Below are 25,771 nucleotides of genomic sequence, written 5' to 3'. Positions count from 1 at the left end.
TGTATAGTGTGTATAGGTGTATAGTGTGTATAGGTATAGTGTATAAGTGTAGTGTATAGTGTGTAGTGTGTATAGGTATAGTGTATATAGGTATAGTGTAGTGTATAGGTGTAGTGTATAGGTGTAGTGTATAGGTATAGTGTGTATAGGTATAGTGTATATAGGTGTAGTGTATAGGTGTAGTGTATAGTGTGTATAGGTATAGTGTATAGTGTGTATAGGTGTAGTGTATAGTGTGTATAGGTGGTGTATAGTGTGTATAGGTGTAGTGTATAGTGTGTATAGGTGTAGTGTATAGTGTGTATAGGTGTAGTGTATAGGTGTAGTGTATAGTGTGTATAGGTGTAGTGTATAGTGTGTATAGGTATAGTGTATAGTGTGTATAGGTATAGTGTATAAGTGTAGTGTATAGTGTGTATAGGTGTAGTGTATAGGTATAGTGTATAGTGTGTATAGGTGTAGAGTATAGTGTGTATAGGTCTAGTGTATAGTGTGTATAGGTGTAGTGTATAGTGTGTATAGGTGTAGTGTATAGGTGTATAGGTGTAGTGTATAGTGTGTATAGGTGTAGTGTATAGGTGTATAGTGTGTATAGGTGTAGTGTATAGGTGTAGTGTATAGTGTGTATAGGTGTAGTGTATAGGTGTAGTGTATAGGTATAGTGTGTATAGGTGTATAGGTATAGTGTAGTGTATAGTGTGTATAGTGTATAGTGTGTATAGGTGTAGTGTATAGTGTGTATAGGTGTAGTGTATAGTGTGTATAGGTGTAGTGTATAGGTGTATAGGTATAGTGTATAGTGTGTATAGGTGTAGTGTATAGTGTGTATAGGTGTAGTGTATAGTGTGTATAGGTGTAGTGTATAGGCGTAGTGTATAGTGTGTATAGGTGTAGTGTATAGGTGTAGTGTATAGTGTGTATAGGTATAGTGTATAGTGTGTATAGGTATAGTGTGTATAGGTGTAGTGTATAGGTGTAGTGTATAGTGTGTATAGGTGTAGTGTATAGGTGTAGTGTATAGGTGTAGTATATAGTGTTTATAGGTATAGTGTAGTGTATAGGTGTAGTGTATAGGTGTAGTGTATAGTGTGTATAGGTATAGTGTATAGTGTGTATAGGTGTAGTGTATAGTGTGTATAGGTGTAGTGTATAGTGTGTATAGGTGTAGTGTATAGGTGTAGTGTAAAGGTATAGTGTATAGTGTGTATAGATATAGTGTATAGGTGTAGTGTATAGTGTCAATAGGTGTAGTGTATAGTGTGTATAGGTGTAGTGTATAGTGTGTATAGGTGTAGTGTATAGTGTGTATAGGTGTAGTGTATAGGTATAGTGTATAGTGTGTATAGGTGTAGTGTATAGTGTGTATAGGTATAGTGTATATAGGTATAGTGTATAGTGTGTATAGGTATAGTGTATAGTTGTAGTGTATAAGTGTAGTGTATAGTGTGTATAGGTGTAGTGTATAGTGTGTATAGGTATAGTGTATAGGTGTAGTGTATAGTGTGTAGTGTATAGTGTATATAGGTGTAGTGTATAGTGTGTATAGGTATAGTGTAGTGTATAGGTGTAGTGTATGGGGTGTAGTGTATAGTGTGTATAGGTATAGTGTATAGGTGTAGTGTATAGTGAGTATAGGTATAGTGTATAGGTGTAGTGTATAGGTATAGTGTATAGGTGTAGTGTATAGTGTGTATAGGTATAGTGTATAGGTGTAGTGTATAGTGTGTATAGGTGTAGTGTGTATAGGTATAGTGTGTATAGGTGTAGTGTATAGTGTGTATAGGTATAGTGTATAGTGTGTATAGGTATAGTGTATAGGTATAGTGTATAGTGTGTATAGGTATAGTGTATAAGTGTAGTGTATAGTGTGTATAGGTGTAGTGTATAGTGTGTATAGGTATAGTGTATAGGTGTAGTGTATAGTGTGTATAGGTATAGTGTAGTGTATAGGTGTAGTGTATAGTGTGTATAGGTATAGTGTATAGGTGTAGTGTATAGTGTGTATAGGTGTAGTGTATAGGTGTAGTGTGTATAGGTATAGTGTAGTGTATAGGTGTAGTGTATGGGGTGTAGTGTATAAGTATAGTGTAGTGTATAGTGTGTATAGGTATAGTGTATAGAGTGTATAGTGTGTGTATAGGTGTATAGTGTGTATAGGTGTAGTGTAAAGTGTGTATAGGTATAGTGTATATAGGTGTAGTGTATAGTGTGTATAGGTGTAGTGTATAGCTGTAGTGTATAGGTATAGTGTATAGTGTGTATAGGTATAGTGTATAGTGTGTATAGGTGTAGTGTATAGGTGTAGTGTATAGTGGGTAGTGTATAGGTGTAGTGTATAGTGTGTATAGGTGTAGTGTATAGTGTGTATAGGTATAGTGTATAGTGTGTATAGGTATAGTGTATAGTGTGTATAGGTATAGTGTATAGGTGTAGTGTATAGTGTGTATAGGTGTAGTGTATAGTGTGTATAGGTGTAGTGTATAGGTGTAGTGTATAGTGTGTATAGGTATAGTGTATAGCTGTAGTGTATGGGGTGTAGTGTATAGTGTGTATAGGTATAGTGTATAGGTGTAGTGTATAGTGAGTATACGTATAGTGTATAGGTGTAGTGTATAGGTATAGTGTATAGGTGTAGTGTATAGTGTGTATAGGTATAGTGTATATAGGTGTAGTGTATAGTGTGTATAGGTGTAGTGTGTATAGGTATAGTGTGTATAGGTGTAGTGTATAGTGTGTATAGGTATAGTGTATAGTGTGTATAGGTATAGTGTATAGTGTGTATAGGTATAGTGTATAGTGTGTATAGGTGTAGTGTATAGTGTGTATAGGTATAGTGTATAGGTGTAGTGTATAGTGTGTATAGGTATAGTGTAGTGTATAGGTGTAGTGTATAGTGTGTATAGGTATAGTGTATAGGTGTAGTGTATAGTGTGTATAGGTGTAGTGTATAGGTGTAGTGTATAGGTGTAGTGTATGGGTGTAGTGTATAGTGTGTATAGTGTATAGTGTGTATAGGTATAGTGTATAGTGTGTATAGGTGTAGTGTATAGTGTGTATAGGTATAGTGTATAGGTGTAGTGTAAAGTGTGTATAGGTATAGTGTATATAGGTGTAGTGTATAGTGTGTATAGGTGTAGTGTATAGCTGTAGTGTATAGGTATAGTGTATAGTGTGTATAGGTATAGTGTATAGTGTGTATAGGTGTAGTGTATAGGTGTAGTGTATAGTGGGTAGTGTATAGGTGTAGTGTATAGTGTGTATAGGTGTAGTGTATAGTGTGTATAGGTGTAGTGTATAGTGTGTATAGGTATAGTGTATAGTGTGTATAGGTATAGTGTATAGTGTGTATAGGTATAGTGTATAGGTGTAGTGTATAGTGTGTATAGGTGTAGTGTATAGTGTGTATAGGTGTAGTGTATAGGTGTAGTGTATAGTGTGTATAGGTATAGTGTATAGCTGTAGTGTATAGGTATAGTGTATAGTGTGTATAGGTATAGTGTATAGCGTGTATAGGTGTAGTGTATAGGTGTAGTCTATAGTGGGTAGTGTATAGGTGTAGTGTATAGTGTGTATAGGTGTAGTGTATAGTGTGTATAGGTGTAGTGTATAGTGTGTATAGGTGTAGTGTATAGTGTGTATAGGTATAGTGTATAGTGTGTATAGGTATAGTGTATAGTGTGTATAGGTATAGTGTGTATAGGTATAGTGTATAGGTGTAGTGTATAGGTATAGTGTAGTGTATAGTGTGTATAGGTATAGTGTATAGGTGTAGTGTATAGTGTGTATAGGTGTAGTGTATAGTGTGTATAGGTGTAGTGTATAGTGTGTATAGGTGTAGTGTATAGTGTGTATAGGTATAGTGTGTATAGGTGTAGTGTATAGTGTGTATAGGTATAGTGTAGTGTATAGTGTGTATAGGTATAGTGTATAGGTATAGTGTATAGTGTGTATAGGTATAGTGTATAGTGTGTATAGGTATAGTGTATAGTGTATAGGTGTAGTGTATAGTGTGTATAGGTGTAGTGTATAGTGTGTATAGGTATAGTGTATAGTGTGTATAGGTATAGTGTATAGTGTGTATAGCTGTAGTGTATAGGTATAGTGTATAGTGTGTATAGGTGTAGTGTATAGGTGTAGTGTATAGTGGGTAGTGTATAGGTGTAGTGTATAGTGTGTATAGGTGTAGTGTATAGTGTGTATAGGTATAGTGTATAGTGTGTATAGGTATAGTGTATAGTGTGTATAGGTATAGTGTATAGTGTGTATAGGTATAGTGTATAGGTGTAGTGTATAGGTATAGTGTATAGGTATAGTGTATAGGTGTAGTGTATAGTGTGTATAGGTATAGTGTATAGGTGTAGTGTATAGTGTGTATAGGTGTAGTGTATAGTGTGTATAGGTGTAGTGTATAGTGTGTATAGGTATAGTGTGTATAGGTGTAGTGTATAGTGTGTATAGGTATAGTGTATAGTGTGTATAGGTATAGTGTATAGTGTGTATAGGTATAGTGTATAGTGTGTATAGGTATAGTGTATAAGTGTAGTGTATAGTGTGTATAGGTGTAGTGTATAGTGTGTATAGGTATAGTGTATAGGTGTAGTGTATAGTGTGTATAGGTATAGTGTAGTGTATAGGTGTAGTGTATAGTGTGTATAGGTATAGTGTATAGGTGTAGTGTATAGTGTGTATAGGTATAGTGTAGTGTATAGGTGTAGTGTATGGGGTGTAGTGTATAGTGTGTATAGGTATAGTGTAGTGTATAGTGTGTATAGGTATAGTGTATAGTGTGTATAGGTGTAGTGTATAGTGTGTATAGGTATAGTGTATAGGTGTAGTGTATAGTGTGTATAGGTATAGTGTATATAGGTGTAGTGTATAGTGTGTATAGGTGTAGTGTATAGTGTGTATAGGTGTAGTGTATAGCTGTAGTGTATAGGTATAGTGTATAGTGTGTATAGGTATAGTGTATAGTGTGTATAGGTGTAGTGTATAGTGTGTAGTGTATAGGTGTAGTGTATAGTGTATAGGTGTAGTGTATAGTGTGTATAGGTGTAGTGTATAGTGTGTATAGGTATAGTGTATAGTGTGTATAGGTATAGTGTATAGTGTGTATAGGTATAGTGTGTATAGGTGTAGTGTATAGGTGTAGTGTATAGTGTGTATAGGTATAGTGTAGTGTGTATAGGTGTAGTGTATAGTGTGTATAGGTGTAGTATATAGGCGTAGTGTATAGTGTGTATAGGCATAGTGTATAGTGTGTATAGGTGTAGTGTATAGGTATAGTGTATAGTGTGTATAGGTGTAGTGTATAGGTGTAGTGTATAGTGTGTATAGGTGTAGTGTATAGGTATAGTGTGTATAGGTGTAGTGTATAGTGTGTATAGGTGTAGTGTATAGTGTGTATAGGTGTAGTGTATAGTGTAGTGTATAGTGTGTAGTGTATAGTGTGTATAGGTGTAGTGTATAGTGTGTATAGGTGTAGTGTATAGTGTGTATAGGTATAGTGTATAGGTATAGTGTATAGTGTGTATAGGTGTAGTGTATAGTGTGTATAGGTATAGTGTGTATAGGTGTAGTTTATAGTGTGTATAGGTGTAGTGTATAGTGTGTATAGGTATAGTGTATAGTGTGTATAGGTGTAGTGTATAGTGTGTATAGGTGTAGTGTATAGGTGTAGTGTATAGTGTGTATAGGTGTAGTGTATAGTGTAGTGTATAGTGTGTAGTGTATAGTGTGTATAGGTGTAGTGTATAGTGTGTATAGGTGTATAGGTGTAGTGTATAGTGTGTATAGGTGTAGTGTATAGGTGTAGTGTATAGTGTGTATAGGTATAGTGTATAGTGTGTATAGGTGTAGTGTATAGTGTGTATAGGTGTAGTATATAGGCGTAGTGTATAGTGTGTATAGGCATAGTGTATAGTGTGTATAGGTGTAGTGTATAGGTATAGTGTATAGTGTGTATAGGTGTAGTGTATAGGTGTAGTGTATAGTGTGTATAGGTGTAGTGTATAGGTATAGTGTGTATAGGTGTAGTGTATAGTGTGTATAGGTGTAGTGTATAGTGTAGTGTATAGGTGTAGTGTATAGTGTGTATAAGTGTAGTGTATAGTGTAGTGTATAGTGTGTAGTGTATAGTGTGTATAGGTGTAGTGTATAGTGTGTATAGGTGTATAGGTGTAGTGTATAGTGTGTATAGGTGTAGTGTATAGGTGTAGTGTATAGTGTGTATAGGTATAGTGTATAGTGTGTATAGGTGTAGTGTATAGTGTGTATAGGTGTAGTGTATAGTGTGTATAGGTATAGTATATAAGTGTAGTGTATAGTGTGTATAGGTGTAGTGTATAGTGTGTATAGGTATAGTGTATAGTGTGTAGTGTATAGTGTGTATAGGTGTAGTGTATAGTGTGTATAGGTGTAGTGTATAGGTGTAGTGTATAGGCCCTATACTATAGGGTGTATAGGTATAGTGTAGAGTGTGTATAGGTGTATAGGTATAGTGTATAGTGTGTATAGGTATAGTGTATAGTGTGTATAGGTGTAGTGTATAGTGTGTATAGGTGTAGTGTATAGGTGTAGTGTATAGTGTGTATAAGTGTAGTGTATAGGTGTAGTGTATAGTGTGTATAGGTGTAGTGTATAGTGTGTATAGGTGTAGTGTATAGGTGTAGTGTATAGTGTGTATAGGTGTAGTGTATAGTGTAGTGTATAGTGTGTATAAGTGTAGTGTATAGGTATAGTAAATAGGTGTAGTGTATAGTGTGTATAGGTGTAGTGTATAGGTGTAGTGTATAGTGTGTATAGGTGTAGTGTATAGTGTGTATAGGTGTAGTGTATAGTGTGTATAGGTGTAGTGTATAGTGTGTATAAGTGTAGTGTATAGGTATAGTAAATAGGTGTAGTGTATAGTGTGTATAGGTGTAGCGTATAGTGTGTATAGGTGTAGCGTATAGTGTGTATAGGTGTAGTGTATAGTGTGTATAGGTGTAGTGTATAGTGTGTATAGGTATAGTGTATAGTGTGTATAGGTGTAGCGTATAGTGTGTATAGGTGTAGCGTATAGTGTGTATAGGTGTAGCGTGGATAGACCCACAATAGGTATCCAGCGCTGACGGTCCAGGCCCTGACCAAACCTTTGAGCCACTGGCGTGTGTGACCTTGTTCCAGGAGAGCTGGCAAAACCACCTGCAGTAGCAACAGCTCCAGAGACAACTCACTGACTGGAGCATCACTGGAGGAGAGAGGAGGGGGGAGAGGAGAGAGGAGAGGAGAGAGGAGGGGGAGAGGAGAGAGGATAGAGGAGAGAGGAGGGGGAGAGAGGAGAGAGGAGGGGGAGAGAGGAGAGAGGAGGGGGAGAGGAGAGAGGAGGGGGAGAGAGGAGAGAGGAGAGAGGAGAGAGGAGGGGGAGAGAGGAGAGAGGAGGGTGGAGAGAGGAGAGGAGAGAGGATGGGGAGAGAGGAGAGAGGAAGAGAGGAGGGGGAGAGAGGAAGAGAGGAGGGGAGAGGAGAGCGGAGGGGGAGAGAGGGGAGAGGAGGGGGAGAGAGGGTAGAGGAGGGGGAGAGAGGGTAGAGGAGGGGGGGAGAGAGGGTAGAGGAGGGGGAGAGAGGGTAGAGGAGGGGGGAGAGAGGGTAGAGGAGGGGGGAAAGAGGGTAGAGGAGGGGGGAAAGAGGGTAGAGGAGGGGGGAGAGAGGGTAGAGGAGGGGGGGAGAGAGGGTAGAGGAGGGGGGGAGAGAGGGTAGAGGAGGGGGGAGAGAGGATAGAGGAAGGGGGGAAGAGAGGATAGAGGAGGGGGAAGAGAGGGTAGAGGAAGGGGGGAGAGAGGATAGAGGAGGGGGGGAGAGAGGATAGAGGAGGGGGGAAGAGAGGATAGAGGAGGGGGGAGAGGGAGAGAGGTGGGTGAAGGTATATCACTTACCGGGCATACATCTATATCTAGGCATTTTGATGCTGGGCTGGAACAAAAACCTGCACACACAGCAGCTCTCCAGGACCAGGGTTGGTGACATTGCTGGCCACAGTTGAGCCATGTGAGTGTACCTGTAAAGCGTGACAGTGTAGGACAAGAAGGAGTGTACCTGTAAAGCGTGACGTTGTAGGGGAGGAAGGAGTGTACCTGTAAAGCGTGACGTTGTAGGACAGGTAGGAGTGTACCTGTAAAGCGTGACGTTGTAGGACAGGAAGGAGTGTACCTGTAAAGCGTGACGTTGTAGGGGAGGAAGGAGTGTACCTGTAAAGCGTGATGTTGTAAGGGAGGAAGGAGTGTACCTGTAAAGCGTGACGTTGTAGGACAGGAAGGAGCGTACCTGTAAAGCGTGACGTTGTAGGGGAGGAAGGAGTGTACCTGTAAAGCGTGATGTTGTAAGGGAGGAAGGAGTGTACCTGTAAAGAGTGATGTTGTAGGACAGGAAGGAGTGTACCTGTAAAGCGTGACGTTGTAAGGGAGGAAGGAGTGTACCTGTAAAGCGTGACGTTGTAGGGGAGGAAGGAGTGTACCTGTAAAGCGTGACGTTGTAGGACAGGAAGGAGTGTACCTGTAAAGCGTGACGTTGTAGGGGAGGAAGGAGTGTACCTGTAAAGCGTGATGTTGTAGGACAGGAAGGAGTGTACCTGTAAAGCGTGACGTTGTAGGGGAGGAAGGAGTGTACCTGTAAAGCGTGATGTTGTAAGGGAGGAAGGAGTGTACCTGTAAAGCGTGATGTTGTAAGGGAGGAAGGAGTGTACCTGTAAAGCGTGACGTTGTAGGACAGGAAGGAGTGTACCTGTAAAGCGTGACGTTGTAAGGGAGGAAGGAGTGTACCTGTAAAGCGTGACGTTGTAGGACAGGAAGGAGTGTACCTGTAAAGCGTGACGTTGTAGAACAGGAAGGAGTGTACCTGTAAAGCGTGACGTTGTAGGACAGGAAGGAGTGTACCTGTAAAGCGTGACGTTGTAGGACAGGAAGGAGTGTACCTGTAAAGCGTGACGTTGTAGGACAGGAAGGAGTGTACCTGTAAAGCGTGACGTTGTAAGGGAGGAAGGAGTGTACCTGTAAAGCGTGACGTTGTAAGGGTGGAAGGAGTGTACCTGTAAAGCGTGACGTTGTAGGACAGGAAGGAGTGTACCTGTAAAGCGTGACGTTGTAGGACAGGAAGGAGTGTACCTGTAAAGCGTGACGTTGTAGGACAGGAAGGAGTGTACCTGTAAAGCGTGACGTTGTAGGACAGGAAGGAGTGTACCTGTAAAGCGTGACGTTGTAGGGGAGGAAGGAGTGTACCTGTAAAGCGTGACGTTGTAGGACAGGAAGGAGTGTACCTGTAAAGCGTGACGTTGTAGGACAGGAAGGAGTGTACCTGTAAAGCGTGACGTTGTAGGGGAGGAAGGAGTGTACCTGTAAAGCGTGACGTTGTAGGACAGGAAGGAGTGTACCTGTAAAGCGTGACGTTGTAGGACAGGAAGGAGTGTACCTGTAAAGCGTGACGTTGTAGGACAGGAAGGAGTGTACCTGTAAAGCGTGACGTTGTAGGGGAGGAAGGAGTGTACCTGTAAAGCGTGACGTTGTAGGGGAGGAAGGAGTGTACCTGTAAAGCGTGACGTTGTAGGACAGGAAGGAGTGTACCTGTAAAGCGTGACGTTGTAGGACAGGAAGGAGTGTACCTGTAAAGCGTGACGTTGTAGGGGAGGAAGGAGTGTACCTGTAAAGCGTGACGTTGTAGGACAGGAAGGAGTGTACCTGTAAAGCGTGACGTTGTAGGGCAGGAAGGAGTGTACCTGTAAAGCGTGACGTTGTAGGGGAGGAAGGAGTGTACCTGTAAAGCGTGACGTTGTAGGGGAGGAAGGAGTGTACCTGTAAAGCGTGACGTTGTAAGGGAGGAAGGACTGTACCTGTAAAGCGTGACGTTGTAGGGCAGGAAGGAGTGTACCTGTAAAGCGTGACGTTGTAGGGCAGGAAGGAGTGTACCTGTAAAGCGTGACGTTGTAGGGCAGGAAGGAGTGTACCTGTAAAGCGTGACGTTGTAGGACAGGAAGGAGTGTACCAGTAATGCGTGACGTTGTAGGGGAGGAAGGAGTGTACCTGTAAAGCGTGACGTTGTAGGGGAGGAAGGAGTGTACCTGTAAAGCGTGACGTTGTAGGGGAGGAAGGAGTGTACCTGTAAAGCGTGACGTTGTAGGGGAGGAAGGAGTGTACCTGTAATGCGTGACGTTGTAGGGGAGGAAGGAGTGTACCTGTAAAGCGTGACGTTGTAGGGGAGGAAGGAGTGTACCTGTAAAGCGTGACGTTGTAGGGGAGGAAGGAGTGTACCTGTAATGCGTGACGTTGTAGGGGAGGAAGGAGTGTACCTGTAATGCGTGACGTTGTAGGGGAGGAAGGAGTGTACCTGTAATGCGTGACGTTGTAGGGGAGGAAGGAGTGTACCTGTAATGCGTGACGTTGTAGGGGAGGAAGGAGTGTACCTGTAAAGCGTGACGTTGTAGGGGAGGAAGGAGTGTACCTGTAAAGTGTGACGTTGTAGGACAGGAAGGAGTGTACCTGTAATACGTGACGTTGTAGGGGAGGAAGGAGTGTACCTGTAATGCGTGACGTTGTAGGGGAGGAAGGAGTGTACCTGTAATGCGTGACGTTGTAGGGGAGGAAGGAGTGTACCTGTAAAGCGTGACGTTGTAGGGGAGGAAGGCGTGTACCTGTAATGCGTGACGTTGTAGGGGAGGAAGGAGTGTACCTGTAATGCGTGACATTGTAGGACAGGAAGGAGTGTACCTGTAAAGCATGACGTTGTAGGGGAGGAAGGAGTGTACCTGTAAAGCGTGACGTTGTAGGGGAGGAAGGAGTGTACCTGTAAAGCGTGACGTTGTAGGACAGGAAGGAGTGTACCTGTAATACGTGACGTTGTAGGGGAGGAAGGAGTGTACCTGTAATGCGTGACGTTGTAGGGGAGGAAGGAGTGTACCTGTAAAGAGTGACGTTGTAGGGGAGGAAGGAGTGTACCTGTAATGCGTGACGTTGTAGGGGAGGAAGGAGTGTACCTGTAATGCGTGACATTGTAGGATAGGAAGGAGTGTACCTGTAAAGCGTGACGTTGTAGGGGAGGAAGGAGTGTACCTGTAATGCGTGACGTTGTAGGGGAGGAAGGAGTGTACCTGTAAAGCGTGATGTTGTAGGGGAGGAAGGAGTGTACCTGTAAAGCATGACGTTGTAGGGCAGGAAGGAGTGTACCTGTAAAGCGTGATGTTGTAGGGGAGGAAGGAGTGTACCTGTAAAGCATGACGTTGTAGGGCAGGAAGGCAGGGAGGAGGAGCTTGATCATCCTGATGGGCAGCCACAACATCAGGAGAACGATAGAGCCAAACACCACCTAGGAGAGGACAAACATCATACACCTTTAATGATCAGCACACAATCAAAGCAGAACCATAGCTGGATGTGACTACTTTTTACCAACAAATCTGTCTGTAGATGGACGGACCACAGACAGGGTGAACCTGCGGAGGCAGCATTTTTATTTACTGGACATTTAAGAACTTTACAGGACCCATATGCATTGTTTGCGTGTGCTGATTAGGGCGTCCACCCACGGTTGTCAGAATGACTGAAACCACATTTAGTTTATGGTAATTCATCTTAACAGAACATGCCAGTCGGATGAAACGGCGTGCGTCATTCTTACCGAATTCTGCTGAGCAATTTGAAGATGTTAGAATATACAGGTGGTTTATCCATAAGGCTTGGGGAAGCTTTCCTTACAGTAGATTTCATTCAATTGCCAAAATTATATAGCCTAATTAGCTTATTCCTGTCTATACAGAAGAAGAAGAAAAAATCTATATAACCTACTACACCAAACAGCATGTTTTGGCCACAGAATATCATGAACTTGTATAATATGCAGATTGTTTTAAATCGCATAGCCCACAGTCGGAAGGACCTGCAATTTATGCAGAGAGAGCTGTAAATACCAAAAAGATGAGTGATGAGTTTCGACTGTCAGTGAAAAGCAGAGAGACCCAGACAGGCATATCGTAATATTTAAAAATACAAATCGCGGAAAAACAGTTTGGAAAACAATTGGCTATTGCTGTAAAGAGAAGACTCCAATCTGTCTTTTAGTAATCAAAATGATCAACTTAATTGAGCGAAAAGTAGCCTATCCTATTGGCACCAGCGGAGAACATGGGCCGTAACCCCAGTGACTGTGCATATTCACTGTCTTTATCATTGGGTCAGTTTTGGACAGTCATTTCCTCCTCCAGGTTAGATGGGACGTCATATTGAATTTGTGTCTCCTCTTCTCGTAGGCCTAATATATAGATCAGACAACATTGTCTTTATTGATCTGTTTGTCAGAAGAGTAGGCTTCTCTGTCATTTGTCATATTAAAAAATATTCTGCTAATGTCTCCAGTCATATAAAGTGTAGCAGAATTGCATAAAATGTGTTTATTAAAAAGGCCAACATTTTCCTGTACAAAAGAAGATATGTAGCCTAGGCCCACTAAGTCACTACACCCTGCATTCAACAGTATTTTTGCAGCTGTGATTTAGTTATATTATTGTCCTAAATTATGACTATCCAATCTACTCATCACATTATGAATAGTAGGATATCTTACACACGTCTGCAAATGGAGGATGCATGAAATGGTTTATTATAATGGTGCATTTTTATGGTGAAACAGCTTCCCCAAACTTGAAACCCACATGCTGCATATGTTAGAATAACTGGCCACATTTACTTTTCCTCATCCAACAAGTAACGAACAGCAAAATTCCTAGCCTATGTCAATCTACTATCCGCCATAGTAGAAAAGTTGACCTGTTCTATTGGTCAGCTTATCGTTCTGTGCGAGAATGAAATATCCTGCTCCAAAACAGACGCTGGGACAGTTGTGGGACGATAGATCCATAATTCAGACAACCAGTAGTCCTAGGCTACACCCCAAAACGTAAAAAAGCTCATGCAACAGATCAGAACGTTTAGCATAAATGTTGATAAGCTATTATTTCTTCACATTATAAGTGTGGCAATGCACACAAGGCAGTAAGCTATGCACGAATTTTCGCTCCATAATGCAATTAGCGGAAAACACATTTTGTGCAGTTTTATGTGGCAGCAGGTAGCCTAGTGGTTAGAAATGTAGAAAGAGGAGATCTAAAGATGCAACAACTAGCATTGGTTGCTAATATGACTAGGATTGTTCCTTTGGCTACTGGACAATGAAAATCAATAGAACATGAGAGAAACAGACAACTGGTTTCAAGCTTTCCCTCATTCAAATCCAAATCAATTTATAACATTTTTGACGCGTTTTTCTGGATTTTTTTGTTGTTATTCTGTCTCTCACTGTTCAAATAAACCTACCATTAAAATTATAGACTGATCATTTCTTTGTCAGTGGGCAAACGTTCAAAATCAGCAGGGGATGAAATACTTTTTTGCCCTCACTGTACAGTGCATTTGGACCCCTTAACTTTTTCCACATTTTGTTACATTACAGCATTTTTCCAAAATGGGTTAAATAAAAATCTTTGCAAATGTATAAAAACTAAAAAACATTTTACAAGTATTCAGACCCTTTGCTATGAGCTCAGGTGCATCCTGTTTCCATTGAGCATCCTTGAGATGTTTCTACAACTTGATTGGAGTCAACCTGTGGTAAATTCAATTGATTGGACATGATTTGGAAAGGCACACACCTGTCTACATAAGGTCCCACAGTTGACAATGCATGTCATGCAGAGCACAAACCAAGCCATGAGGTCGAAGGAATTGTTTATAGAGCTCCAAGACAGGATTGTGTTGAGGCACAGATCTGGGGAAGGGTACCAAAACATTTCTGCAGCATTGAAGGTCCCCAAGAACTCAGTGGCCTCCATCAATCATTGAATGGAAAAAGTTTGGAACCACCAAGACTCTTCCTAGAGCTGGCCGCCCAGCCAAACTGAGCAATCGGGGGAGAAGGGCCTTGGTCAGGGAGGTGACAAAGAACCCAATCATCAGATTCACAGAGCTCTAGAGTTCCTCTGTGAAGATGGGAGAATCTTCCAGAACGACAACCATCTCTGCAGCACTCCACCAATTATGGAAGAGTGGCCAGACGTAAGGAAGCAACTCCTCAGTAAAAGGCACATGACAGCCCGCTTGGAGTTTGCCAAAAGGCACCTAAAGGACTCTCAGACCATGAGAAACAAGATTCTCTGGTCTGATGAAACCAAAATTGAACTCTTTGGCCTGATGCCAAGCATCCCGTCCGGAGGAAACCTGGCACCATACCTACGATGAAGCATGGTGGTGGCAGCATCATGGTGTGGGGATGTTTTTCAGTGGAGGGGACTGGGAGACTAGTCAGGATCAAGGGAAAGTACAGAGAGATCCTTGATGAAAACCTGCTCCAGAGCACTCAGGACCTCAGACTGGGGCGAAGGTTCTCCTTCCAACAGGACAACGACAGTAAGCACACAGCCAAGACAACGCAGGAGTTGCTTCGGGACAAGTCTCTGAAAGTCCTTGAGTGGCCCAGCAAGAGCCCGGACTTGAACCCGATTGAACATCTCTGGAGAGACCTGAAAATAGCTGTGCAGCGACGCACCCCATCCAACCTGACAGAGCTTGAGAGGATCTGCAGAGAAGAATGGGAGAAACTCCCCAAATACAGGTGTGCCAAGCTTGTAGCGTCATACCCGAGAAGACTCGAGGATGTGATCGCTGCCAAAGGTGCTTCAACAAAGTACTGAGTAAAGGGTCTGAATACTTATGTAAATGTCATATTGTAGTTAAAAATTATTATGGGGTATTATCTGTAGATTCCTTTTTATTTATTTAATCCATTTTAGAATAAGGCTGTAACGTAACAAAATGTGGAAAAAGTCAAGGGGTCTGAATACTTTCCGAATGTACTGTACTTACCACAGACAGGATGAACCTGCGGAGGTGTCTGTAGATGTACGTACCACAGACAGGATGAACCTGCGGAGGTGTCTGTAGATGTACGTACCACAGACAGGATGAACCTGCGGAGGTGTCTGTAGATGTACGTACCACAGACAGGATGAACCTGCGGAGGTGTCTGTAGATGTACGTACCACAGACAGGATGAACCTGCGGAGGTGTCTGTAGATGTACATACCACAGACAGGATGAACCTGCGGAGGTGTCTGTAGATGTACGTACCACAGACAGGATGAACCTGCGGAGGTGTCTGTAGATGTACATACCACAGACAGGATGAACCTGCGGAGGTGTCTGTAGATGTACATACCACAGACAGGATGAACCTGCGGAGGTGTCTGTAGATGTACGTACCACAGACAGGATGAACCTGCGGAGGTGTCTGTAGATGTACGTACCACAGACAGGATGAACCTGCGGAGGTGTCTGTAGATGTATGTACCACAGACAGGATGAACCTGCGGAGGTGTCTGTAGATGTACGTACCACAGACAGGATGAACCTGCGGAGGTGTCTGTAGATGTACGTACCACAGACAGGATGAACCTGCGGAGGTGTCTGTAGATGTACGTACCACAGACAGGATGAACCTGCGGAGGTGTCTGTAGATGGGTAGGTGGATCATTTCCTGGACTGGGTTGAAGTCTGGATCGTTTAGGTTTCTCAGAAACCACAGGACCCCAGGCCTCAGCACCTGATCCAAAACAGCACCACACTATAGTCAGGAATTAATCAACAGTACACTACGACAAACCAGTCAATAGCTACGTTTCCATTCAATTGGTAACAGATTTAAGTGAATATTCTAAAATCCGCATAAAGAAAGTATGCACATTTTCCGGATATTAAGCAGTGCGTGATGACGTATAAGTTAGTTTTTCGCATACATTTTCATGTACCGAATAAAAGCCTAAAGTTGAATGTGTTTCCATCGCATTTCAAACAAAACTGTTGTGTTAAATAGCGAAGGTTTGTGGCACGTGCGCTCTAGCCAACAGCTCACGGATACTGTGCAGATAGGCTGGAGAAGCATCATCACGTCACCAGAATAAGACACTCAGTATTTATTGGAAAGGAGCATCAATGCTCATCGCTGTGCACTTTCACCACATTGTGAAGTTCATCATAACATTTTACCTGTAAACGAATAAACTACATGCTTTCCCGAGTTGTAGTGGGAGGACCACACAACATACACTACATGGCCAATAATATGTGGACACCTCATCCAACATCTCATTCCAAAATTATGGGCATTAATATGGAGTTGGTCCCCCCTTTCCTGCTACAACAGCCTCCACTCTTCTGGGAAGGCTTTCTACTAGATGTTGGAAAATTGCTGCCTGGACTTGCTTCCATTCAACCACAAGAGCATTAGTGAGGATGGGCACTGATGTTGGACGATTAGGCCTGCACGCTTCAGCACTCCCGTTCTGTGAGCTTGTGTGGCCTACCACTTCGAGGCTGAGCCGTTGTTGCTCCTAGATGTTTCCACTTCACAATAACAGAACTTACAGTTGACCGGGGCAGCTCTAGTAAGGCAGAAATGTTACTAGCCACGTTGAAAGTCACTGAGCTGTTCAGTAAGGCCATTCTACTGCCAATATTTGTCTATGGAGATTGCATGGTGGTGCGCTCGATTTTATACACCTGTCAGCAACAGATGTGGCTGAAATAGCTGAATCCACTAATTTGAAGGGGTGTCCACATACTTTTTGTGTGTGTATATACAGTATATAAAGACTAACATGTAAATAATCAAGTTCCTCCCCGGTATATCCAGAGAGAGAACTTCCTTGCAATTGCTTGAATAAACTCAACTGGAAAATGAGCTTTGCTTGATCCTTGGAACAAGTTTTCACTTTACATCTTGCGTTTATATTTTTGTTCAGTGGAACTTTTTGTTAAAAATTCAACAGCAAATACCTTCTACGGTATATTCCTTCTTTAAAGACCAAATAAGCTACTAGCTAAAGAAGAACACACACACCCCGATGGACAAATACACGGACGTTTTTGGCCATGTATTGTATTATCACGTGACTCCATGTTTATTTCAATATGATGGTTATTTTATCAATATTTGCGAATAAAGCAGTTAACGCCATTTCTCACATCATTAATTTGACAGACACAAAAAGATCCCACCATACCGAACAAACAAATTGTCTGTCGACATTTATGAAATTGTACCGACATTTCCCGTTTCCATCAGCTCGGTCCCGTCTTTTCTAATGCATCTGTTAATTCACCCGCATTTCCTGTTTCCATCAGCTCGGTCCCGTCTTTTCTAATGCATCTGTTAATTCCCCCGCATTTCCTGTTTCCATCAGCTCGGTCCCGTCTTTTCTAATGCATCTGTTAATTCACCCGCATTTCCTGTTTCCATCAGCTCGGTCCCGTCTTTTCTAATGCATCTGTTAATTCCCCCGCATTTCCTGTTTCCATCAGCTCGATCCCGTCTTTTCTAATGCATCTGTTAATTCACTCGCATGAATTAGCTGTATGGAAACCTGGTTATAGAACATGTCCCAAATTACACATCATATAGTGCAGTACATTAACTCTACATCCCAAATGGCACCCTATTCCCTATATAGTACACTACTTTTGACCAGGGCCCATAGGTCTCTGGTTAAAAGTAGTGCACTATAAAGGGAATAGGGTGCCATTTGTGTCTCAGCCTAAATGTGATCCTACCTCTCTCAGTAGGAGGATGAAGGATGCGAAGTAGAAGACGTAGACCATTCCCACCAGCCAGTGCAGGAACATGGTGGTGCCTGGTGCAGACTTAAAACTCAGCTCTCTGTCCTTCAGAGACGCATCAAACATCTCCTGCAGAACGGACGGAAGAAAAGGTGGGAACGGTTAAAGAAAAGAAAAAAGACAGGGGTAGGGTGGGGGGAAATGGAGAGCAAGGTTGGAAGAGAAGAGGGGGAGAGAGAGAAAGAGGGATAGAAATAAACGTCTGTACGTACTAAAGAGCAGATGTCGAGCCACCAGCCACAGATGAGGGGGAAAACTCCTATCTCCACGACAACAAGCAGTGAGACCTGGAACACACCACGTTAAACACCATGGACAGACACATGACCTCAGGGACTATGAAGACCCAGGGGAAACTCATGCATTGATATCAATGGGAGATTTACATTTAAAAAAAGTTGACCTTCCGTCATTCATTTAGATTTAATGTTATAGTCAAAGTCGTTCTTCGGGTTTAAAGTAATATGAAAAGCCTAGATTTAAAACCGAAATGTTACCTTGACAACGATGTAGCAGACCCCTAGTAGACGGCGGGACCGCTGGAACCTGACCAGAGCAGCGAACCCCTGAGAGACACAAGTTAAGGACAAACACACACTTTTGTACACAAAAACAGTGGAAAGGTCTCCATGGAAACATTGCATGGTCACAGGAAGGGATCCCGGTCAGTAGGCGGAAGGATACGTGACAGAGGATGAGCGTCATGGCCAGCAGGATGTACCCTACGATGGTTGTGATCAGGCCCTCGAATTGGGAGGCTTGGACCTAGAGGACAAGACAAGAGCATTCAACCATATTTGCTTTGTTGGTGAGGCCAACTTTGTTGAATGCAGAAAGTAAAGACTAGTCTTGACTATATCGATTAAATAATGCAGTCATCTTTGATAATACAATATATTTGTAGTGTATAACATTATGTTTTGCACAGAGTCAGGAGCAATGTATTAGAGAATGTTTCTTACATATTCCTCAAAGCCAAGGCCCATGACAGAGAAGTGACCAATGTGGTATGGACAGAATGCTGGAAGAGAACAGTGATGCATCAAACCTCACAGCTTTCTACTGAGCCCTACCACCATACCTGGCTAGATCATTTTAACAAGGGTACTACTTTAGGGAGAGTTAGTGTTAATTTGTGTACTCACCGAAGACCAGGATGAAGAGAGTGTTCAGAGACACAACCCAGAACACATGCTCCTGTAAGACGACACACAAAGCAAAACGTCACCTCACTACTTCCTAGTGCTACTGCTTATAGAACAGACATCCCCTTCATTGCAATACTACCCCGTACTAAGTGTATAAATACTACACCATACAAAGTGTATGAATACTACACCATACAAAGTGCATAAATACTACCCTATACTAGTGTATAAATACAACCCCATACTAAGGGAATAAATACTAAGCAATACTAGTGTATAAATAATACTCCATACTAAGTGTATAAATACAACCCGACGCTAAGAGTACAAATACTACCCCATAGTAAGTGCATAAATACTACCCCATACTAAGTGTATAAATACTACCCCGTACTAAGTGTATAAATAATACCCCGTACTAAGTGTATAAATAATACCCCGTACTAAGTGTATAAATACGACCCCGTACTAAGTGTATAAATACGACCCCGTACTAAGTGTATAAATACGACCCCGTACTAAGTGTATAAATACGACCCCGTACTAAGTGTATAAATACTACCCCGTACTAAGTGCATAAATACTACCCCGTAATAAGTGTATAAATACTACCCCGTACTAAGTGTATAAATACTACCCCGTAATAAGTGTATAAATACTACCCCGTACTAAGTGTATAAATACTACCCCGTAATACGTGTATAAATACTACCCCGTAATACGTGTATAAATACGACCCCATGAAAAGTGTATAAATACTACCCCGTAGTAAGTGTATAAATATTACCCCGTACTAAGTGTATAAATACTACCCCGTACTAAGTGTATAAATACTACCCCGTACTAAGTGTTTAAATACTACCCTGTAATAAGTGTATAAATACTACCCCGTACTAAGTGTATAAATACTACGCCACAAAGTGTATAAATACTACCCCATACTAAGTGTATAAATACTACCCCATACTAAGTGTATAAATACTACCCCATACTAAGTGTATAAATACACTTAGTATTTATACACTAGATGTATAAATACTACCCCACACTAGATGTATAAATACTACCCCATACTAGATGTAGAAATACTACCCCATACTAGATGTAGAAATACTACCCCACCCTAAGTGTATATATTCAATGCCACACAAGGTGTATAAATACAACTCTAAATTAGGTGTATAAATACTACCCCGTACTAAGTGAATAAATACTACCCCATACTAAGTGTATAAATACTATGTGTATAAATACTACGCCACACTAGATGTATAAATACTACCCCATACTAGATGTATAAATACTACCCCATACTAGATGTATAAATACTACCCCATACTAGATGTATAAACATTACGCCACACTAGGTGTATAAATACTACGCCCTTCTGCGTGTTAATACTACTCCATTCTGCGTGTTAATACTACTCCATTCTGCGTGTTAATACTACTCCATTCTGCGTGTTAATACTACTCCATTCTGCGTGTTAATACTACTCCATTCTGCGTGTTAATACTACTCCATTCTGCGTGTTAATACTACTCCATACTGCGTGTTAATACTACTCCATTCTGCGTGTTAATACTACTCCATACTGCGTGTTAATACTACTCCATACTGCGTGTTAATACTACTCCATACTGCGTGTTAATACTACTCCATTCTGCGTGTTAATACTACTCCATTCTGCGTGTTAATACTACTCCATACTGCGTGTTAATACTACTCCATACTGCGTGTTAATACTACTCCATACTGCGTGTTAATACTACTCCATACTAGGTGTGTAAATAAATACGTACTAAGAACACCAAGGAGCCATCGAGTCCAAGCATCTGAGAGGTAAAGAGAGAGACATTAAGAGGTGATGATATAATCATGGACAGTGCGGTGTCACGTGTTTGATTCAGGACAGATGTGTTGGAGAAACTAAACCAGTCTTACCCTCTCCCATGTGAGCTCCTCTGCTGCTCTGTCCCATTCTAGAGCATTCCAGTTCATATCATCTACAGACAGAGAAAGAGAGAGGGAGAGAGAGAGATAGAGAAATGATAGAGATGTAGAGAGAAAGACAGTGAGAGGAGAAATAAGTGGTAGAGAAAGCGATGTAGAGAGAGAAAGATAGTGAGAGGAGAAATAAGTGGTAGAGCGAGAGATGTAGAGAGAGAAAGATAGTGAGAGGAGAAATAAGTGGTAGAGAGAGAGATGTAGAGAGAGAAAGATAGTGAGAGGAGAAATAAGTGATAGAGAGATGTAGAGAGAGAAAGAGTGAGAGAGGAGAAATAAGAGGGAGAGACAGATCTCATACTATATAACTTTTAGTATTGCTGTTGCAATATGTTAGTCATCTGATGAGGGCTGGTCCTAGTCTCCTACCTTGAGCCCCGTTGTTGGCATCCACATCTTCGGCAGCCGCCCCCTCCTCTTCCTCGTTGTCTAGTTCTGGCTCCTCCCCCTGTTCTGGGGGGCCGTCCGGGGGCTCTGGCTCTGCCTCGTGAGCTGGGGGTCTGGCAGGGGGTTCATCAGCTGCTCCTTGACCGGCAGCCTGCAGGGAGCAATGTGGATGGAGGGGCTGTAAATATGTGTGTGTGTGTGTGTGTGAGTGATGAACGTGTGTGTGTGTGAGTGATGAACGTGTGTGTGTGAGTGATGAACGTGTGTGTGTGTGTGTGTGAGTGATGAACGTGTGTGTGTGAGTGATGAACGTGTGTGTGTGTGTGTGTGAGTGATGAACGTGTGTGTGAGTGATGAACGTGTGTGTGTGTGTGTGTGTGTGTGTGTGTGTGTGTGTGTGTGTGTGTGTGTGTGTGTGTGTGTGTGTGTTACCTCGTTGGGCTGTTGTCCGGCTGCGTTGGGCTGGGGCTGCTGCTGCTGGTGGTGCTCCAGCCACAGGGGGGGACCACCGTGGACTATCTGCTCCCTGAGCCACACCAGACTGATGAACGCACACAGTGTACACGTCACCACGAAACAGCCCTGCAGACAGTCTGCCAGCAGGTTCTCTCTACAGGGAGAGCGGATGTGAAAATGTCAAACATCTACAAAAAAGCACTCACATCTGGTTGCATGTGCTCGGCAAACTGGTAATAAAGACATCTAGAAGCTCTGACCAAGGCCAAGCGGCCAACACGTAAGCTTTAATAAACAATGACATGATCTGATACAGGAAGGAGGTGAGGAGGTAGAGTCTGATTGGCGAAGGAGGAGGATATGATGTCATGACTCACGTGGAGAGCATGTCCAATGGCAGCGTCAGGAGCGAGGTCACAGAGCCGGTAAACAGACACTTGTAGATTCGACCTGAAGAGAGAGAGAGACGGAGAGGAGATATGAGCATCATCTCACCAAGGGAGGACACGCTGAAGAAAGAGGTAGGCCTTCATGAAGGAAGATCTTGGTTAGGACTGAGGACAAATGTGTTTAGGCAGGGGCAGTAATTGAATGCTTAAAGCTGGTATTGTAATCCTCCCTATCCTTATAGCCTTATAGCGTAGACAGTGGACACACAAACCAACACACCAGTAGGATTAACCAAACTGTGAAAATCCCAAAATCCCACTTCTGATCCTATTAAACCATGGACACAACGCTAGTGTACAGGTTCTTATGTGAGTGATTCTGTACTTAAGAGTAAAGTGTTGACGCATTAGTGTGTGTGTGATATATACACATACATATCAGCCTACTCACATGCAGTGAGGGGGACCACCCCCAGCCATGCGAAGGCCACCAGTGTGTAGTGAAACCAGTATCGTATGGCCGTGCCCACACTGGTCAGCAGGCCAGCGCAGATGTCCTGGATGGGCAGCCGGGGGGGCATGTCTGGGGAGTAGACTGGAGCAGAGCAGATAGAGGGACGAGACAATCATTTATGAATAACAGAGCAAAAATAAAGGTTCAGACGTTTTGAAGAACTCTTTTGGGTTCCAGGTAGAACCCTTTTGGGTTTGAAGAACCCTTTTGGGTTCCAGGTAGAACCCTTTTGGGTTTGAAGAACCCTTTTGGGTTCCAGGTAGAACTCTTTTTGGTTTAAAGAACCCTTTTGGGTTCCAGGTAGAACCCTTTTGGGTTCTAGGTAGAACCCTTTTTTTCTAAGAGTGTATTCAATGACAGAGCATCCCAGTCTGAAGTCAACCTCTTGCAACAGCGAACATTTTTGAGACTGACAGGTCAATGCCACGGGACGGGTACTTACTTGGTGTGAAAGCAAATCTGTGCTTGCATAATTCACAGTACTCCTTCCTGCTGTGCTTCAGCCACTGGACCAAACTGTAAACAACAAAGGTAGGAGCGGTGAATGTTAGGTGAGGAACTAACGATAGTGAGAGAACACCCTAAACGACTCTTTCATACCACACAGCAGTCCACTCATTCAGAAGTTTAACACTTCGTAATGCTTTCTTTACTACGCAGTACAACGCTTGCTACTGCAGCCCTGACCTGTCTAGCATTGGTGATTATGTGGTCCTAGTTTGCAATATATTAAGAATGAGATATTACTGTCTCACACACGCCTGGTGAATGAGAACTGGTCCACACAGAGGATCCTAAAACACTGATTTGAATCCTCATGATAGTGTTATTACTGCCAGTTAGGATTACATGTTAATAACACCAAGACAACCCAAGTTACATATTGTTTTATTATTTAACAAGGCAAGTCAGTTAAGAACAAGTTCTTATTTACAATGACGGCCTACCCCGGCCAAACCCAAACCTGGACGACGCTTGGCCAATTGTGCGCCGTCCTATGGGACTCCCAATCACGGCCAGTTATGATACAGCCTGGAATCGAACCAGGATCTGTAGTGACGCCCCTAACACTAAGATGCAGTGCCTTAGACCGCTGCGTCACTCGGGAGCCCCAAGTTCCACGTAACTAACTAGGCCGAGGTTACATGGTTATCTTCCTGTACATCTGAATGAATCGTGTGTGAACCAACAGGGCCCGCTGGAGATCCCTGACATTATGCCAGAGCAGATGGTCCCAGAAATGGAATGATGACACAGCACTCCAATGCACTTCTGTACCCGGATCAGCAGACCACAAATGTGTAACCACACCCGTATTAACCTGAAGGCTTTTATCATGTTTCTGCAGTAGTAAAGCATAGCAGTAAACCACAGAGTAGTTCAATAGTGTTCCGACTGCTTCTCATCACTAGTGCTAGCACAGTAAACGGCAGATCAGAAACTTTCTCTGTCTTTTATCCTTTGCGTTATTTTGGCACACCTGGCTAATTGTTTTTCCTTTGTTAGATCCACATGGCAGAGAAAGCAGCTGCGATAGCAGCGACATAAGTGGGATGATCACTTGGGACACACGTCAACATAATGGCCTCAGGACAGTCTGAGGAAATAGCGAGGCCCTATCCTGTGTCTTTATATCAACATTACTTCCTCCTACTGACTCAAATGAGATTCTCCTATGGCCATTATATCAGAGGAGTGAGGAGGTTTCTCTATGGCTGGTACTGGGAGCTGGTGTGGGGGGCTAGGCTATAGTTCCACTAGAAATACTAGTACACTATATAATACAGTAAAGGTAAAAAATATATATAAAAACAGTATACAGTTGACTTCTGATAATAAGTGCACTAAAGTGTAAAACAATCTTGAGGTCGCAATTCAATGACAATCTTTGTAATTGTTCCTGATGACCGCATGTTCCCAAGCTGTGTCAATCATTCATCAGGACAGGAGTTGACAGTGATTCAGACAGACAGAGAGAGAGACAGAGAGAGAGACAGAGAGACAGAGAGAGAGACAGAGAGAGAGACAGAGAGAGAGAGACAGAGAGAGAGAGAGACAGAGAGAGAGAGAGACAGAGAGAGAGACAGAGAGAGAGAGACAGAGAGAGACACTCACCATTCCTGGTGGATGAACTTGATGCTGCCAGTGCAGACACAGGGGTGGTACAAGGGTTTGTCTGGGGTCCCCTCTGAACGACACACGCGACATATGTCCCCTACACAGAGAATATGTTTTTTCCATTGGTTCAGAGAGACAGACAAAACGACACACCGCCTACACGTAGGAAGAACAACCTTCTGTAGTAGCAATCGATTTGAAGCTACCTAATGAATTGTTCCAGTGCTTAATCAAACAATATTGTAGTTAGCCTTACACTGACAAGATAGATGGCAACATCAGCCATGAGAGCAGACATCAGTTAATAAATAGCTAGCTAGCTATGGAGTTAGCGACGTTTCATTGATTACCTTGCTACATTACGTTAGCTTAACTAACTAACTAACAAACATGCCAGTGCTAGCAGCCGCATCAATATCTGTACTGGGGAAATGTGCTAGATTATATAACTAACTAACCGGTCTAGCTAGCTAGCTACTAGCCCGTTGATGATCGATTGCTTCGAGCCAGGCCCTACCTGGTGTCACTGTTTGGGTGTCAGTGGACGAAAAATGTGCTACAAACTGACGTTGGAAAGGTAACGTTAGTTAGAGTCCACCTTTGCCTTGGAGACTGCGTACAGAGTAACTAGCTAGTTCAACTAAGCTAACTTAGCTAGCCAACGTTGTAAAATGACATTTACCTTCGTCTGCAATGTCCATATTCATAGATGAGGCTCTGCCCCTCTTTTGGAGTTATACAGTAACGTTAGTTTGCTATCGCACACCCATCCACAACGTGAATTTCACCGTTTTTAGCCGATTTGGATCAGACTATCCTTGAAGTCAGATACATTGACTATCCTAAAATGGTGTCCACTTTGAACACCAGAATCCCTCCTGTTTCGTGACACGCTCGGACCATGTATTTTGGACCGGTAGCGATTGTCAAACCGAGATCGCTAGCAGACCTCTTCCTTGCAAATGCAAAACGATGGAGGAGACGAATAAGACATTTACCCGACACAAGTGACACCTTGCGACAGTGTGCGCCGTTTTCCGTCAGCGGTCACAGCTTCCGGATTCTGCG

General features: G+C 42.7%; 1 protein-coding gene across 2 annotated transcripts in view; it reads right to left on the bottom strand.

Moving 5' to 3' along the window:
• The window catches only part of LOC106590587 (E3 ubiquitin-protein ligase MARCHF6), a 41,372-nt gene extending 15,626 nt beyond the window's left edge, over positions 1-25,746 (bottom strand). Inside the window, exons 1-18 of one of the 2 annotated variants that reach the window (XM_045710984.1) lie at positions 25,386-25,745; positions 24,701-24,800; positions 23,028-23,101; positions 22,523-22,666; positions 22,060-22,132; positions 21,659-21,836; positions 21,209-21,377; positions 20,777-20,838; positions 20,635-20,667; positions 18,829-18,880; positions 18,646-18,704; positions 18,368-18,448; positions 18,181-18,249; positions 17,896-17,970; positions 17,618-17,752; positions 15,492-15,611; positions 11,227-11,327; positions 7,091-7,228 (exon numbers count right to left, since the gene is read on the bottom strand). In XM_045710984.1, the coding sequence (XP_045566940.1) occupies positions 7,091-7,228; positions 11,227-11,327; positions 15,492-15,611; positions 17,618-17,752; positions 17,896-17,970; positions 18,181-18,249; positions 18,368-18,448; positions 18,646-18,704; positions 18,829-18,880; positions 20,635-20,667; positions 20,777-20,838; positions 21,209-21,377; positions 21,659-21,836; positions 22,060-22,132; positions 22,523-22,666; positions 23,028-23,101; positions 24,701-24,800; positions 25,386-25,410 (1,688 nt within the window). In that variant the 5' untranslated portion in view covers positions 25,411-25,745. Of the gene's footprint in view, positions 1-7,090; positions 7,229-11,226; positions 11,328-15,491; positions 15,612-17,617; positions 17,753-17,895; positions 17,971-18,180; positions 18,250-18,367; positions 18,449-18,645; positions 18,705-18,828; positions 18,881-20,634; positions 20,668-20,776; positions 20,839-21,208; positions 21,378-21,658; positions 21,837-22,059; positions 22,133-22,522; positions 22,667-23,027; positions 23,102-24,700; positions 24,801-25,385 lie in introns of both variants that reach the window. The other variant, XM_045710986.1, reaches the window with a different exon arrangement.
• Positions 25,747-25,771: the final 25 nt, after the last annotated feature.

This window comes from Salmo salar, chromosome ssa29, assembly GCF_905237065.1.
Source record: "Salmo salar chromosome ssa29, Ssal_v3.1, whole genome shotgun sequence".
Classification (NCBI taxonomy): domain Eukaryota; kingdom Metazoa; phylum Chordata; class Actinopteri; order Salmoniformes; family Salmonidae; genus Salmo; species Salmo salar.
Note: the sequence above shows the minus strand (reverse complement) of the source record. Positions and strands in the feature narration are given on the sequence as shown.